At 63.0% G+C, this 16,582-nt stretch overlaps 1 protein-coding gene across 1 annotated transcript in view; it reads left to right on the top strand.

The window, feature by feature from the left end:
• The window catches only part of SSPO (SCO-spondin), a 53,983-nt gene that overhangs the window by 7,155 nt on the left and 30,246 nt on the right, over positions 1 to 16,582 (top strand). The window contains exons 12-40 of the mRNA XM_019534412.1: positions 355 to 493; positions 668 to 794; positions 1,077 to 1,249; positions 1,400 to 1,621; positions 2,359 to 2,524; positions 2,725 to 2,974; positions 3,835 to 4,015; positions 4,312 to 4,406; positions 4,497 to 4,753; positions 6,296 to 6,430; positions 6,725 to 6,927; positions 7,641 to 7,768; positions 8,081 to 8,190; positions 8,300 to 8,449; positions 9,037 to 9,130; positions 9,398 to 9,798; positions 9,990 to 10,220; positions 10,678 to 10,884; positions 11,142 to 11,378; positions 11,550 to 11,672; positions 12,567 to 12,658; positions 12,954 to 13,191; positions 13,435 to 13,587; positions 13,801 to 13,941; positions 14,526 to 14,708; positions 14,782 to 14,932; positions 15,124 to 15,283; positions 15,515 to 15,569; positions 15,780 to 15,899. Of these exons, the coding sequence (XP_019389957.1) occupies positions 355 to 493; positions 668 to 794; positions 1,077 to 1,249; positions 1,400 to 1,621; positions 2,359 to 2,524; positions 2,725 to 2,974; positions 3,835 to 4,015; positions 4,312 to 4,406; positions 4,497 to 4,753; positions 6,296 to 6,430; positions 6,725 to 6,927; positions 7,641 to 7,768; positions 8,081 to 8,190; positions 8,300 to 8,449; positions 9,037 to 9,130; positions 9,398 to 9,798; positions 9,990 to 10,220; positions 10,678 to 10,884; positions 11,142 to 11,378; positions 11,550 to 11,672; positions 12,567 to 12,658; positions 12,954 to 13,191; positions 13,435 to 13,587; positions 13,801 to 13,941; positions 14,526 to 14,708; positions 14,782 to 14,932; positions 15,124 to 15,283; positions 15,515 to 15,569; positions 15,780 to 15,899 (4,922 nt within the window). The remainder of the gene's footprint in view (positions 1 to 354; positions 494 to 667; positions 795 to 1,076; positions 1,250 to 1,399; positions 1,622 to 2,358; positions 2,525 to 2,724; positions 2,975 to 3,834; positions 4,016 to 4,311; positions 4,407 to 4,496; positions 4,754 to 6,295; positions 6,431 to 6,724; positions 6,928 to 7,640; positions 7,769 to 8,080; positions 8,191 to 8,299; positions 8,450 to 9,036; positions 9,131 to 9,397; positions 9,799 to 9,989; positions 10,221 to 10,677; positions 10,885 to 11,141; positions 11,379 to 11,549; positions 11,673 to 12,566; positions 12,659 to 12,953; positions 13,192 to 13,434; positions 13,588 to 13,800; positions 13,942 to 14,525; positions 14,709 to 14,781; positions 14,933 to 15,123; positions 15,284 to 15,514; positions 15,570 to 15,779; positions 15,900 to 16,582) is intronic.

Here is a 16,582-nt window from a genome sequence, read left to right on the forward strand (position 1 = left end):
AGAAGCCTTTGCGGCGGGTCCCTGGAGGCTGCCCGGTCCCAGAAGCCTTTGCGGCGGGTCCCTGGAGGCTGCCCGGTCCCAGAAGCCTTTGCGGCAGGACTTTGGCTGCTGCCAAGGGGCCCCCAAGCAGCTCTGGTTGTGGAGGGGCACCAATGGCCGCCGTGCTCTGGGGACGATGCCACGGATTCCAAGGGAGACACCACATAAGCTCATTGGAGGGGGGCGACTTCCCATGGGTGCTGCCTGCGCCCCGCTATGGGCCGGGGTGCTGGGTGCCGGCAGTGCCAGCTCCCTGCATGGGGTCTGTGCAAGGCGGAGGGTCCTGGGTTTAGGAGCCTCCTCCCACCCCTGCAGCACGTGCCAGGGCGGGCGCTGGCTCTGCTCCCAGCACAAGTGTGCGGCCGAGTGCGCCGTGCTGGGCAACCCGCACTACGTGACCTTCGACCGCAAGCGCTACTCCTTCCACGGGGCCTGCGAGTACATCCTGGTGCAGGTGAGGGGCCGGGGGCGTCCCCCTGGGTTCAGGGGTGGATGCCAGGTGGAGCTTCCCAATGTCTCAGGGGCTCCCCTGAATTCGGGGTGACCAGCTTCTGGGGGGGCTACATGGGGTGCCCTGTGTCTCAGTGCCCACTGACCAGGTTGGGGTGTGGGGTTTGCTGCCCGGCAGGACTTCGTGGATGGGAAGCTGCGGATCACGGCTGAGAGCACGGCGTGCGGGAGCTCCGGGGCCGTGAGCTGCCTACGGGCGCTTACCGTGGTGGCACACAAGACCTCTGCGTGGCTGCGCACCACAGGTGACCCCGGCGCACAGAGAGGGAGGGCGTTTTGGGGGTGCTTAATGGGATTGCAGGCTGGGCTAGGGGGAGAGGGAGGGGGCATGTGGCTCTCCCTTCTAGGGGCAACCGGCTCCAGAGCACAGTGCCCAGCACCTTTCCCCTCCATGGGTTACCATCTCCAGGGCGGTGCTGTGGCTGGCTTGGAGGGATGGGGAAGGGGGCAGGGGCATGGGACCCCCTTCTGTTCTCTCTGCAGGTTGCTTCCTTATTTCATGCCTCCTCCTGCTGTCCCTCCTGCAGGAGACGTGGCGGTGAACGGGCACGAGGTGGACTTGCCCTTTGCTGGCGCTGACCTGACCATCCGGCGAGCCTCGGCCTCCTTCCTGCTGCTCCAGGCTTTCGGAGCCCATGTGCTGTGGGGGCTGGAGTTCCCTGCCGCCTACATCACCCTCCAGCCTGCCTTTGCCCACAAGGTGAGGCCTTGGGGTCCCTGCCCACATCTCCCCAGGTCCTGGCATGGACCCTGGGGAGGCTCGGGGGAGAGGCCATGGCTGGGGTCCCCTCCCAGGAGGTGCATGGCTGGGGCCGTACCCCCTTCCTGATCCCTGTCTCGACTCCCGCAGGTGCGTGGGCTGTGCGGCACGTACAACTGGAACCAGCAGGACGAGTTCACGACACCGGCGGGGGACGTGGAGGCTGGCGCGGCCGCCTTCGCCCACAAGTTCCGGGTGTCGGGTGAGTGCCCCGTGCCCAGCGCCGCCACCTTCGACCCGTGCAGCACCTACGCCCAGCACCGCGCCTTCGCCGAGGCCGCCTGCGCCGTGCTGCATGGCCCTGCCTTCCAGGTACGCACCAGGGCTGGGGACCAGAGGCCGTGGGGATGGGGGATGCTGCAGAGCAAGGTGGAGCCAGGGGGGCTTGTCTGGTGCAGGGTGCGCACATCTGTGTGTGTCAACACATGTACGTTCTGTGTGCTCACATGCGAGGATACGTGCGTTTTGTGTGCTTGTGTGTGTAAATGCACACACATACGTTTTGTGTGCTCACCTTTGCTTACACGCATGCCTATGCGAGTGTGCCCTCGTATGTGTCTGTTTTGTGTGCTCAGGTGTGTATACATGCATGTCTGCTTGAGTGTTCTTCCACGTGAATGTCTTGCATACTCTTGCATGTATATGTATGTCTATATGTTCACACGTGCATGTTTTGTGTGCTCACATGTGTGCATGGATGTCTTTGTACATGTGCACATCTGTGCATGTGTTTTGTGTGCTCATATGCATATGTGCATGCCTGACTGCATATGAGTGTGTGCCCACCCATCCTCCCATGCCGTCTGGTCTTGGGGCCAGTTAGGAATGCTCCAACTCTTGTGCCCATGTATGCCTGTGCTGGTTGTTCATATGACTAACTTCCATGTGTATCCATTTGCACACTGCTGTCCACAGGCCAGCACAGATGTGGGCCTCAGTTCCAATCTGGGGCCTCTCCAGGTGGGCACCCTCCCGGGGTCCATGTGGGGAGGCCGATGGCTGGGGCGGCTCTGAGCCCCTGCACGCCCCCACCCTCTTGTCCCTCACAGCCCTGCCACCACATGGTGGACCGGGAGCCCTTCCACCAGCTCTGCCTCTATGACGTCTGTGGCTGCCCTGCTGACAAGGACTGTTTGTGCGGAGCTGTGGCTGCCTACGCCCGGCAGTGCGCCCAGGAGGGGGCCGCAGTGCCATGGAGGAACCAGACCTTCTGCAGTGAGTGCGCCTCTCCCGGGACTAGATGGGACCTCTGCAGCCCTACATCTCAGGGCGCTTGTACACGACACGTTTTGTTTAGATCCACATTACGAAACGATACCAAAACCCACCATTTTGCTAGGTTAGCCTCGTGTGAAACTATACATTGACATTTGTTTATGTGCGACTAAGTGGAGGCCCCTGCCCTGTGCCCCCAGGCATGCAGTGCAGTGGGGGCCAGGTGTACCAGGAGTGCAGCGCTCCCTGCCGGAAGACCTGCTCCGACCTGCACCTGGATGGTGTTGGCGCCTGCCAGGAGCTGGACGTCTGCGTGGCCGGGTGCAACTGCCCTGAGGGGATGGTGCTGGACGAGGGCGGGCAGTGCATCCCGCCTGCCATGTGCCCCTGCCTGCATGGGGATGAGACCCACCCACCGGGCAGCAGGATCCGCCGGAGCTGCAATACCTGGTGCGTAGACAGGGAACCGTGGTGGGGCCACACCAGCCATGCCACGTGGCTCATGCCTCTGGCACGCGGGGGCATGGGCAGCAGTGAGGAGGTGTGTGAGCTGCCCACAGCCCAGCCAGCCTTCAGGCCAGAGGTGATGGGTATCGGCTCGGGGACTCGTAACAGGTGCCGGCTCCAAACCAAGCCCAAGCTGGGGGCTGATGGGGCAGAGCAGTGAGTCTGGTGCTCTCCGTCCCAGAGCCCCACTGGCCCCATGTGTCTGCAGGGGAAGGGGCTATGTGCAGGGCTGGTGGCTCTGCGTCTTGCGCTTCCCTTTTGGGATGGCAGCGAGTGTGAGGACTGTGCATGTCCTGGGGCAAGTGGATCCGGACCCTGCAATGAGGCCTGCTCAGACCCGCTGGACTGGGATTCGTCACCTCCACGGCAGAGGGGTGGTGGCAGATGGGGGCTGGTCGTGCTCCCACTGCGGGCGAGGTGGTGGTAGGAGATGTTTGATGAAATCACCCTATGGCCTGTTTCCCATGCTGCCACAGGATAGGTTGATTTCATTGCATGTCTCTGCCACGTGACGCCGGCTCTCACCCCGCATGGGGGCTCCCGGGGGTCTGGGCTGCTAGGGGACAGGTGCCTCTTTCCAGCGGGGAAGCCCACCCCAGCAGTGGAGCTTCTTCCTCCAGCCCCTCATGCCCTGGAGTCCCACAGCTAAGCAAGGAGCAAGACTCCAGGTGCCACATGGGCACGTGGACCATGATCCCTCGTGCAATCAGGGCATCTCGTCCCACCCGGCCTTCCCCGCTGCTAGTGCAGACGCTGGCCCGGGGCGCTCCCACGCCTATGCCCGCATCTGGCCTCTCTTGCAGCGTCTGCGCGGACGGAGCCTGGAATTGCACGGATGACAGCTGCCCCGAGGCCGTGAGCTGCCCCGGGGAGCTGGTCTATGCCTTCGGGGGCTGCTTGCACACCTGCGACAGCCCGGAGGGCAACCTGAGCTGCTCCGGCCTCACCGAAGGCTGCGTTTGTCCCCCTGGCACTGTCTTCCTGGTGAGCTCCAACTCCTGCCCCTGCAGCTCAGCCAGGGGTGGGACCTCACAGGACAGGCGGCGGCTTGCATTGCTCTGGGCTGGGCTCATGGGGTGCTGGGAACATTGCTGACCCATTTGGGCCGAGGGTGGGCTGGGAACAGAGGGTCAGCAGACCGGCTGCTCCCCTCCAGATGCCTGTGTGCACCCCTGCAGTGGTGCAAGCTGTTATGCACCCCAGCTACTGTATCCCAACTGGGATCAGCCCCTGCCACCTCACGGGGACCCTCTTGCCCCGTCTCCCTCCTCTGCCCCCAGAACGAGCACTGCGTCTCCCCAGAAGAGTGTCCTTGCCAGCACAACGGCCGGCTGTACCAGCCCAATGACACCATCATCAAGGACTGCAACACCTGGTAAGGACTGTGGCACCTCCAGCACGGGGGTGCCTTCGAGGGGCAAGGGCTTGGGCTGGCGTGTTTGGAGCTCAGCCCCTGTCCCCACAGCATGTGCCGGAGCCGGCGCTGGCAGTGCAGTAGCCACCGGTGCGCGGGGACCTGCACAGCCACGGGGGACCCCCACTACATCACTTTCGACGGGCGGGCCTTCTCCTTCCTGGGCGACTGCGAGTATGTGCTGGTGCGCGAGCACGGCGGCCTCTTCTCTGTCACTGTCGAGAACGTGCCCTGCGGCACCAGTGGCATCACCTGCACCAAATCTGTGGTCGTGGCGATCGGCAACACTGTTGTCCACCTCCTGAGAGGTGAGAGGCCACGGGGAAGGGAGCTGGGGATGGTACCCCCTGTTGAGAGGCGAGGGGCCGATTTGCTGGATTCACAGAAGTTTAGAGCTGAAAGGGCCTCGTGTGAACATCGGGTCTAGCCCCGCAACCAGCTCTGGGCAGGAAAGATCCTGCATAAAGTTTAAAAAACACGACAAACTAGAGAAAAAATAAGAACATCAGTGGAGCAGACTGGGTCACACCACAGGTCCATCTTGCCCAGTTTTTCTGCCTGATGTCACCGGTCCATGCACTAGCTATAAACCGGTGACCTTTACTCCTGTCCCTGTTTTGGTATCATTTGTCCCAAAGAATCAGTGACATGTCCCTAGCTGTGTTGGTTTAAAGCTGCCGGCCTGCTCGTTTCATGATGACCCCTTGTTTGTCTGATGAGAGAGAGTCAATAATTAATCCCTAGTGACTTTCTCGTCACCTTTTAATATGTTGCAAATCGTTCTCCTGTCCTGCCTCCAGCGACTCTTCTCTAACCTGACCAGGTCTGGCCTGGTTAGTCTCTCCTGATAGGGAGACCCCTCCCTAGCCCTCATCATCCTTGTGGCCCTTCTCTGGACGCAATCAGGAGGTGTCATTTTATTAGTCCTGTAGCCATTAGAGTTGAATGTACATCTCTTATTCAGATTAATTCACCAAAATCTAGCCTTCTTCAGCGCCTTGACAAGGCATGCACCCCCTTTGCAGTCAGTCGTCGCCAGTCAGTATGACTCCTGAGTTAGTATTACCACACTTGAGTTAATGTTTTTAGCTAGAATTAAATGCAGTCTGCAGGGCTGTGAGATGCCAGAGAGTCATTACCAAGAATGGCTAACAGACAGCTGAATTGCAGAAGAAAGGATAGCTTAATTAAGGTTGGCAAGCCGGTCAATCGACTGGTCATATATTGTCAATTGACTGCATTTTTTTAGACCGGTTAAAGATGATAGCAATTTTACCCCCCAAACCTACATTTTTTGGTAGTTTTCTTGACAGAAAAGATATTTTTTTAATTGTTTTTTGATGCATTTCATACAGGAAAACTTTTGCTTTTTCTGTATCATTCGGACCTATTAGCAATAATATTCTGTATTTTTTTTCTGTATGATTTGGACCTATTGGCATTTTTTTTACAATTTTTGACTGATATCGGACCAGTCCGTTGACCAAACCTGACTGACTGGTCCCATGTCCAACCCTAAGCTTAATTCATGGAACAAAAAGACCATTAAAAAGGAGAGAAGTGGTTAACACCTGCGAAGTGGAGAGATTAGCAGGAATCGGGTCGATGGCAATGTATACTCCGTCAGTGCTGCTTGACTAGAAACGCTGCTACCACTGCTGGGCGGTTGGCTTTAAGCTTTGGGTGATGCAGGGATCAAAGCAGAGTGCGAGTGCACTGCTGCACCCCCTGGATCGGCCCTCGGCAATGGGGAGCCAGCATCCCCGGCTGGGCGCGGTGACCCCCGTGCTGCATGGTAGGGCTCCGAGCTGCGCTGGGTGTTTTCACACGTGTCGTCCCCCCCCCACCAGGAAGGGACGTGACGGTGAACGGAGCCTCCGTGCGGCCGCCCAAGGTTTACAGCGGGAACGGCCTGACCCTGGAGCGTGCCGGCCTCTTCCTCATCCTCATCTCCCAGCTGGGGCTCACAGTGCTCTGGGACGGAGGTGAAGCTCACTTTGCTGGCGGGGGTGCGGCAGGAGGTCTCGCGGGGGGGCTGGGGCAGTGCCCTGCAGGCGTAGGGGCAGCTCTGTCTATTGCCTGCTCCAGGGTGGGGACACCTCCCGACATCCCTCCCGAGGTTGCTGGGCCTTTGCTGCCGGGGGACTGGCCGGGCAGGGACGGGTCCCCCCAAGACACGGCTCTGAGATGCCAGGGCACCTGTGGGGGCTGCCTCTGGTGCTTCCTGCACCCAGCAGCACCTGAACCGGCTGCATTCCTCCTCCTCCTCCCCGGCACAGGCACCCGGGTGTATGTGAAGCTGGACCCCGTCTTCCAGGGCCGCGTGGCAGGGCTGTGTGGGAACTTCGACGGGGACACGGAGAACGACTTCACTAGCCAGCAGGGCATGGTGGAGCCCACGGCCGACCTGTTCGGCAACTCCTGGCGTGTCAGCCTCCTGTGCCCCGAGGTCAACGAAGGGGACTTCGAGCACCCCTGCACCGTACGTGCGCTTGCGGGGGGCTGTGGGGAGGTGGGCAAGGCCTGGCTGGCGGGGAGGGCTGGGGGGCTTCATTCAGCTTGAAACTGTTGTGTTCAGAAGAGACACTCAGGGGAGGACAGAAGGGTTTACAATATAAAGTAAACTAGGAGTATATTATTGGCTGTCTCTCACCAAACTAATATGGACCTGGGGGGGTTTGCCTTCCTCTGCAAGCGGGGCATGGCCTCTGCATGGGATCTCTTGAGCGTATATTGATAACGTTTTCTATAAACGAGGGGTCACTGCATGAAACGAGCAAGCCAGCAGTTTAAAACCAACACGAGGCAGTTGTTTGCCACCCAGTGCAGCATTAACAGCCGGAGCTCAGTGCCACCAGACATGAGTTCACCAGGGCTTCGGCACGTGCTTGGAGGAAGCTGTTAGGAGTGAGGGGCATGGGCTCTGCATCAGCCCTACCTGGACCCCCAGTGCTGGAGGCTGCAAGGGAGAGAGGAACAGGGGAAAACCCCGCTCAGACCGGGTCACTCTCCCTTCCGCCTCCTGGCACGACACAGGAAACAGGGCAACTGAGGTCCCAGGGTTTGACCCAGCAAACGCCAGGTCTCATGTTCTTATGGGCAAGGCCGGGCTGGTGGGGCGGGGTGGGAGCTAGGGGCTGGGGCTGGACACGAGAGCCAGGCCACGGGGTCCCCACCGCTGTGCCCGGCCCCCAGGAGAGCTCGCACCGCGCCACGTGGGCCCGGAAGCGCTGCAGCATCCTCCTGCAGGTGCTCTTCGCCCCCTGCCACGAGGAGGTGCCGTGCCAGCAGTTCTACGACTGGTGTGTCTTCGACGCCTGCGGGTACGTCTTGCAGCGCAGGGGCCGGCTCTGGAGGGTGCGGGGGCTCCTGGGGGTGGGCGTGACGCTCCCATATTCAGCCTGCCCTCGGAGGTTGCTGGGGAGGCGCCGTGCGGTGCCCAGATACCAGGGTGATGGGCACTAGAGAGCAACAGCTTCTGGGTAGCTGGGGGACCCCCCAGCCAAGCTGCCTGTGAGCAGCCAGGATCCTTGCTGAGAGCAGATGATGGGGCTGGGGTCTCCTTTATGGGTTTCCCTAGCTGGGGGAGCTGCATACCCCCCCATCACTGGATGACAGCATCTCTCTGCCGGCAGGTGCGACTCTGGGGGCGACTGCGAGTGCCTGTGCACGGCCATCGCGGCCTACGCCGAGGAGTGCAATCAGCGCGGGGTCTACATCCGCTGGCGGAGCCAAGACCTGTGCCGTAAGCCCGGGGGGAGAGGGTGGCTTCGCCAGCCCGGCAGCGGGGTCGTGCCCCATGCATAGCCGTCTCTGGCCCCATCTCTTATGCCCCGTGCGCTTTCGCCTCACAGCTATGCAGTGTGACAACGGACTGGAGTACGAGGCCTGTGGCCCTGCCTGCCCCCAGACCTGCAAGACCTTTGGGCTGGAGCTGGCTGAGCACTGCGATGCTGTGTCCTGCGTGGAGGGCTGCTTCTGCCCTGAGGGCAAGGTCCTGCATGGTAAGGTGCCCGCGTCCCCACTGGGCACCGAGTGGTGGGGTGGGGAGCTGAAGCCTGGCCAGGGTATGTGTCTCTTCTCTCTGCCCAAAGGAACCCCCCTTCCTTCCTCTTTTCCTCATCGATCCCCTTTCCCAGACCCCTTCTCCCCTGGCCCTTCCTTCTGGTCTCTCTCCTGGTCATCTGCCTCTGCAAAAGCCTGGCGCACAGCATGGGATGCAGAGCCCCGCAGCGGCCTCCCTGACGCTGGGGAGAGCACAGCAATTGCCCTATGCGTCCTATGTACAGCGCCCTGCTCTCATGCAGCCCCGGGCGGGTTCTGCTTCTGCAGCAGCTATCACCCCGCTGTCTCCGGCCTCGTCTGCCCCGGGCCCTCTCCCGCTGTCCCACAGGCCTGTCCGTGCACTGGATTTCCCCACCCCCAGCTGAGCACGTGGCACTCATCTCTGCTGCATTTCCTCATGGGGGGTAGTTCAGTGTGACCCCCCTCCTCCTCTAAGCCCTGCACCCGTGGGACCTGGGTGGACAGTGACACCTGGGGAGAGTCTCCAGGGCTGGTGCCGAAATGCAGTCTTCTCTCACCCTGGCAGGCGGGAGCTGCATCGACCCCTCCGAGTGCCCCTGCTACTGGGAGGGCACCTCATTCCCATCAGGCGCTGCGGTGAAGCAGGAGTGTAAGAACTGGTGAGCAGTGGGGGAGTCAGGCCCTAAGCTCCCCGTCAGGGGCTGTACCCATTGCCAGCCCCTCTCTCCTCCCAGCAGGGATGCCATGGGCCTGCAGCTCCGGGGCTTTGGGGGTGTCTGAGCCCTGCCCCCAGGACACCCCCATCAACACTCCCCCGTCCCGACCCCTGCCTCCTCCATACAGATGAGCTCTCCCAGTTGCCCCTATGCCGTCAGTTATTCCCTTGTCCAGACGTGGAGCCTGATGCGCTCTCTCCCCGACTGCAGCACGTGCGAGGCAGGGCTGTGGCAGTGTGAGGCCCTGGCAGAGCCCTGCACGGCCCGGCCCGGCTGCCCCGAGACGGAGTTCGCCTGCCGCGCGGGTGGGCGCTGTGTGCCTGGTGCCTGGGTGTGCGACAACGAGGACGACTGCGGGGATGGTTCGGACGAGTTCTGCGCCCTGAGCTGCGCCCCGCACCAGTATCAGTGCGTCAGCGGGCAGTGCGTGCCCTGGGGCTACCGCTGCGATGGCACCGCTGACTGCCTGGACCTCTCGGACGAGCAGGGCTGCCCCCCGCCCGGGTGCGGCCAGCACGAGTTCCACTGCGCCAACGGGCGCTGCATCCCCCGTGCCCACGTCTGCGATGGGGAGCTTGACTGTGGCTTTGCCGACACGTCAGACGAGGCAGGCGAGTCCCGGGCTGGCTGTCGTGGGGCTCCTGGGGGTGTCCAGGGGTGCCGGCCCTGCACACGAGGACCCAGAGTTGGGGCAGGGAAGAGGCAACACCCTGGCAGTGATGGGGCATAATTGCTGCCATCCGCTGTGAAGATCCTGTGGGCAGTGCCTCACTGGGAGGTCTCACGCCAGCTGTCCCTGCAGGTTGCGGCCCACCCTGCGGCGCGGCGGAGTTCCGGTGCGCGGCAGGCCGGTGCGTGCCGTACTTGCACCGGTGCGATGGGCACGATGACTGTGGGGACTTGAGCGACGAGCGGGAGTGTGTGTGCCCTGCTGGCCACTTCCAGTGCCCGGATGCGCTGTGCTTGCCACAGCAGCAGGTGTGTGACGGAAGGAGTGACTGTTTGGCCGGCGCTGATGAGGCCTTCTGCCCAGGTGAGGCTGCCAGCCCCCACTACCCTGTGGGCAACAACCCTCAGACTAGCCAAGATGGCTGCCCCTCTAGGGCCATCCATCAGGGTGAGCTTGGCCACACCACAGCCACCATGGCCACCCTCCTGGGACCGTCCATCGTGGTAGATGAGCCACGATGGCCAGCCCTCTAGGGCCATCCATCAGGGTGGGCCTGGCCACACCCCAGTCAATATGGCCGTCCCTCTGGGTCCATTCATAATGGTGGGCCTGGCCTGGCTTCACCTCACCGACTGCGACCATCCATCACGGTGGGCCTGACCACACCCCACCAAGATGGCCACCCCTCATCCTTTGTGGTGGGCCTGGCCGTGCCCCAGCCAAGATAGCTTGGTGCACCCCACAGCTGGGAGCGTGGGGGCTGGGGGACGGCCGGGGGACCTGTTGGATTTGGTCTTCTCTGCATTCTCCGTCCATACAGGCCAGGTGACCTGCGCCCCCGAACAGCTGCCCTGCCCCGATGGCACATGCGTCAGCAGGGTGAAGGTGTGCGATGGCACATGGGACTGCTGGGATGGCTCGGACGAGAGTCCCACGCAGTGCCTGGCAGTCCTGCCCAGCCACATGGCCATCACCGTGCCCACAGCGCTGCCAGTGACGCGCCCCCTACTGACCAACCGGACCTTGGGTGAGCGGCCAGGGCACAGCGGGTACCCTCCGACCACCCGTGCCCAGTCAGACTGTGCCTTCCCTACCACCATCACATCCCCACCTGGGGCTGGAGCAGCCAGGAACCTCCCCACAGCCCGTGCTCCTGCCCCTTAGCCCCCACAGCTAGCGCACAGCTGCCCAAAGAGGATGCTGCTGGGCCCTCTTCAGGCATCTCTCCCAAGGGAGGTTGGGAGAGCGCGGGGCTGATGGGCTCCTTTTACCCCGGCCCTGCAGCGCCCCCCTGCAGCCGCTACGAGTTCCAGTGCCACAGCGGGGAGTGCCAGCCGCGTGGCTGGATGTGCGACAATGAGGCTGACTGCCTGGATGGCAGCGATGAGCTGGACTGCAACAGGACCTGCGGGCTGGATCAGTTCCCTTGCATGCTCAGTGCCGAGTGCATCCCCTATGGGCAGCTCTGCGATGGCCTCCCCCAGTGCCGTGACCAGTCCGATGAGAGCACTGACAACTGCGGTGAGCAGGGACCCTGCAGAAGGCAGGGGCAGATCCAGATCAAAGACTTTGAAAGGGGGTGCAGAGGATGCAGTGCCTCATCACATCAAACACGGCACATTTTTGCCTCCAGTCGGGTGACACTGACCCTCCCTCTGGGTCAGCATTGATGTCCCTTCTTTCCTGAGGCAGGGTCCACGCAGATCCCACCATGCCCAGGGCTTTTCGTCTGCAACAACCGCCTGTGTGTGAATGTCTCCAGGGTGTGTGATGGTGCCCCAGACTGCCCCCAGGGCGAAGACGAGATCGCCTGTGGTAAGGAAACCTTGGCTGTGCTGCAGCCCCGGCAGTGCGGGGATGAGGCATCCCAGTGCTGGCACGTGCAGAGGGCTGGGGAACAACGACGTGGCTAGAAGGCAGGACACCTGGACTCTATGTCTGCTTTGGGGCAAGGACTGATGGAAGCAGTGCCTGCTGGGATGCGGGAGGACTGCAGATTGCTCATTCTATCTCTGTGGAGCAGACTGAAGTTACCCTAACTCGAGCTGGGTATCACGGTCAGAGTTCACCCTTGCCTGAAGCGGCAGTGCTTTGGGATGCTTGAAGGGCACTGAGCACAAGATATGAGCATCTATTAAGCTCATTAATGTAACTGCCCTGAGCGTGGTCTAGACGTAAGGTGTAAGTTCACCCCTAGACGAACAGAGAGGAGCAGCAGGGAGAAAGAATGGTGTAGAAAGCAGGGCCCACAGAGGAGGGATAGAGGAGCAGGCCTTGCTAGGCTGAAGATGGTGTGCTAGCAGCCTTCCATAGAGAGAGCCATCAGTTGTTCCCTTGTCCGTGGGACAAGAGAAGGAATTGGTTTTATCTATGGCACAGATGACCTAGATGGGAAGTTGGGACAAGCCTCCTGTGCACAAGGCAGTGGGACACCCGGCCTGCCCCAGGCTAAGAACAGGCCAGGCCTCTCTCAGGAGCACTCTAGGTTACTCCTCCTGCCTCAGGGCTGGGGGTCAACCTGGACGACTCCTTGGATTCCCCCCGATCCAGCCTTTCTGCAGCTGGAGAGTGCTGGAGCTGGGCTGCAGTGACCTCCTCTACTGGCTTCCTGCCCTGCCACTATACCCTGACCTAGCAGTTCGACACGGGGTGCAGGTGGGGAGCATCTGGGCAGCTGGCATCTCCTTCCCTCCCTCCCTCTGTCTGCAGAGAGTCGTGTCCTGCCGGCTGACCAGAACCGGACCATGGGCCCCTGTGCTGAGTACTCCTGCGGCAATGGCAAGTGCATCACCTTCAAGCAGGTATGGCCAGGGCAGGGGCTGGGACCCCAGCCAGGTGGGCACTGGGTGCTTTGCTCCCTCGTTCCCCACCACAGCCCAACTCCACCCCCGCGCTGTGCTGTCCCTCCAGCAGCAAGCCAGGAGCAAGGACCACAGGGTTAATAGCCCAGAGCAGGGGAGCCCCTTGCTAGCAGTGCCCCAGGGTCCCCATCACTTCCATCATGCCCAGGACAGTATCCTCAGCTCCAGGAAGTGCCCTGATTTTACTACCCTGCCCCACTGGTCTGCACCATGGGCTCACCTGCCTCCCCCACAGGTGTGCAATGGGCTGGCGGACTGCACGGATGGGAGCGCGACCTCGGGCTGGCTGCCCTCGGACGAGCGGGACTGCGGGCTCTGGAGTGCCTGGGCACCGTGGAGCACCTGCAGCCGGTCCTGCGGGACGGGGCTGCAGGTCCGTCGCCGTGCCTGCACCCGCCGGGCTGACCATGTGTTGCGCCACTGCCACGGCGAGGAGACGCAGGCCCAGCAGTGCTTTGCCGTGGCCTGCCCTGGTGCGTCCTGGCTGGGCAGAGCGGGTGCCAGCCCTCACAGGGTGGGGGTTGCATTGGGCCCAGGGTGAGCACAGCTGGGTGTGCGCAGGATCCATGGGACTGCAGAAGCAAGGGAGGACTTGTGCCTGCCCCCATGTCGGCTAAGGGGGGTCATGGGGAGCAAGGGGCATCGTGGCAGCCCTCCGCAGCAGGCAGGAGGGGATCCCGAGGCCAGGAGAACTCATGCCATTTGTTTTCCCACAGTGGACGGAGCCTGGAGTGAGTGGGCAACGTGGGCCAACTGCACCCAGGACTGCCGCGGGGTGGTGGTGCGGCGCCGGGAGTGTGTCCCTCCCCAGAACGGGGGCCGGCCATGCATCGAACTGCCCGGGGACTCGCCCAGCACCCTGGAGATCCGTGAGTCCCTGGGGCCAAAGCAAGGCCTCCTTCCTGCAGCCCAGGCCAAGGGGGGAGGCAGCTGACTGGCACCGGTGCAGGGCCTTCGCTGGTCCCCTGGCGATGCTGGCTGGGCATCTCTACACCCTCCTGTGACCCGCGGCGCTGCAGCCGGTTCCCAGGCTCCATGGGAAAGCCCCCCAGCTAGGTAACCCCTTTCTACCATCTCTGCAGAGCCCTGCCAGCTGGAGGGCTGCCTCAATGTCACCGCCTGCCCCGGGGACCTTGTGAGCCGCAGGTGCGCGCCCTGCCCCGCTTCCTGCACCGACCTGTCCAGCAAGGTGAAGTGCCGCAGAGACCGGCCCTGCAGCCCAGGTATGGACACCCCGGGGCTGGGGAGCAGGGCCGTCCCCCGCAGAAGACCTCCTCCTGGGTGGGGGGAAGTCCTCCATGCCCAGCTGGGGGCAAAGGGGGCTTGCGGAGTCAGGGACCTGGAATGAAGAGCCCGTGCCTGGCTCTTCTCAAGAGCATCACTGACTGGAAAGCTGAACCCGAGCATAACAAGCGTGCAGATGAGGCTGTGGCCATGCAGCAGCACCATACCTGGGAGGATGGGCTGCATGCGACTAGTCGGGCACCAGACTTGGTGCTTTCCTGTTGGCCTCAGCAAAACCCTGCCATGTCCCCAGCCTGAATGTGGTGGAGGGTGTCTGCAAGGTGGAGGCACTTAGGACAAGACCTTGCACTGGGGAGGAGCATCCAGGGGCAAGGTTGCTCGAAGCGCCCTGCATTTGTCGGGTCCCAGCCCCTGCTGCTCCCCCGCGGGTCTGCGCTGTGCCGTGGCCTGCGGGACACTGCATGGGTGGGAGGCTGCAGCTGCGGCGGGGTGGGTTTCACTGCTGTGGAGCCTCCCCACCTCCCAGGGCAGGCGACGCGTGACCCCCCCGGTTGCCCCGCAGGCTGCTGGTGCCCGGATGGGCTGGTGCTGGCTGGGGAGCGGCGGTGCGTGCGGCCGCGGGAGTGCCCCTGCGAGGTGGAGGGGGTGCGCTACTGGCCTGGGCAGCTGGTCAAGGTCAACTGCCGCATCTGCACCTGCCAGGACGGGCAGCCCCGGCGCTGCCGCCAGAACCCCGAGTGCACAGGTAGGCGCCGCAAGGGGCGGCAGGGCGCGGGCGGCAGGCCACGGGCCTCTCTCACCTGCCTCTCCGGCCCTAGTGAACTGCGGCTGGTCGGCCTGGTCGCCGTGGGGCGAGTGTCTGGGGCCGTGCGGCGTGCAGAGCATCCAGTGGTCCTTCCGCAGCCCCAACAACCCCAGCAAGCACGGCAACGGGCGCCAGTGCCGCGGCATCTATCGCAAGGCCCGCAGGTGATGCCGCACGGGCCAAGCCACGTATTTGCCAAGAGCACCGGGGGTCTCTGCAGGCGGGGCCTTAGCATCGTGTCCGCAGCCCCTCTCTGCTTCAGTGGGTCGGGCTGGTGGAGTGGACCGGGGGCTGGGCTGCGGTCGGTGTCAGGGGCCAGAGGTGCCTGCCCTCACGGCGTGCCCTCCACGCACAGGTGCCAGACGGAGCCGTGCGAGGAGTGCGAGCATCACGGGCGGCCCCACGCCGTCGGCGACCGCTGGCGCTCGGGGCAGTGCCAGGTGTGCCAGTGCCTGCCCAACCTGACAGTGCAGTGCTCCCAGTACTGCCCCTACAGCACCGTGGCCTGCCCTGAGGTGAGCGGGGTGGCCGGGGGGGTTCAGAGGGGCTGCGGGACCCTCCCACGCTGCATCGGCTCCTCAGGCCCGGGGCATCCACTCTTAGCCCCTCGCACGCTCTGGCCGGACGCTGCCTGCAGGGCAGGCTGACTTGGCGCCTGCAGAGCCAGGACCCGGCTCAGGACCCCTGGGGTTGGCCCCTGGCCCTAGCTGGCCTCTCTGGGGTGACAGCAGCTCTCTCTTCGGCAGGGCCGGGTGCTGGTGGAGGGCACGGGGGAGGCCTGCTGCTACTGCGCGGAGGCTGGTGAGTCCTGGGCTGGGGTCTGTAGCCCTGCTCTGGGGCTCTTTGGGGGCCGGTGCCCTCTGTGCCGAAGGGCTGTCCCCATCCCTTGCCTGTGGGAGCCTCCCCGGTCCCAGTCCCAGTCCCATCCCCGTCCCACCCCCTCCCTGGTGCAAAGAGCAAGGCAGAGCCACCCCTCACCTGCCTCCTCCGGGGGCTTCTCTCCCGGCCCAGGTGAGAACAGGACCGCGATGCCAGCCGTGCCGACAGCCGAGCCCCCGGGGACCAGCGCGGCCGGCCCCGGTGCCCCCACCAGCCCGCCACTCTTCACCTTCCCACTGCCGCCTCTCGGAGGTGAGCCCCGGGGCCCTTCCCTGCAGCGGGGACTCGGGCAGTGCCGGGGGGCACGGGCTGCATCGGCTGGGGTCTCTCCTGTGGCTGCCTCTGGGGCAGCACCAGGCCCTGCATGCGAGGGGTCTCTGCCCCAGGAATAGGACGGGCAGCCCCGGACAGACAGACAGGAGGGAAGTGGTCAGTGTCTCTGGTTGTCTGTGGGCCACAGGTCCGAGGAGAGTGCAACTGTGGCCTCAGCTGGAGGGCGGCACGGCCCAGCGTCCCCGAAAGCCTTGGCGGGGCCCATCCCAGCCACGCGGGGAGGTGCTGCAGGGGGATGAGAGTAATGAAAAACTGCATGTGGGGGTGTGTGTGCATGCACCCAGGCATGTATCGTGTATGTGCACGTGTGGGTGGGTGGGTGTGCCGGCATGTATGTGCGTGTGTGTGCATCTCTATATGTAGGTATGTATGTGCACGTGTGTGGGGGGGTCATATATATGCAGGTATGTATATCTGTGTGAGCATGTGTAGGCATGCATGTGTATGTCTGGGGGGGCTGTATTTGCACATGTGTGTATCTGTGTTTGTAGGCATGTGTTGTGGGCATGTGTTTGTATGTGTGTATGTGTGTCTGCATGAGTGTAAGTGTATATAAGTATTTATGAGTGTGTGCATGTGGGGTGTGAGGTGAGGGGCAGCTG

This window comes from Crocodylus porosus, unplaced genomic scaffold (genome assembly GCF_001723895.1).
Source record: "Crocodylus porosus isolate Cpor-Errol unplaced genomic scaffold, CroPor_comp1, whole genome shotgun sequence".
NCBI lineage: Eukaryota > Metazoa > Chordata > Crocodylia > Crocodylidae > Crocodylus > Crocodylus porosus.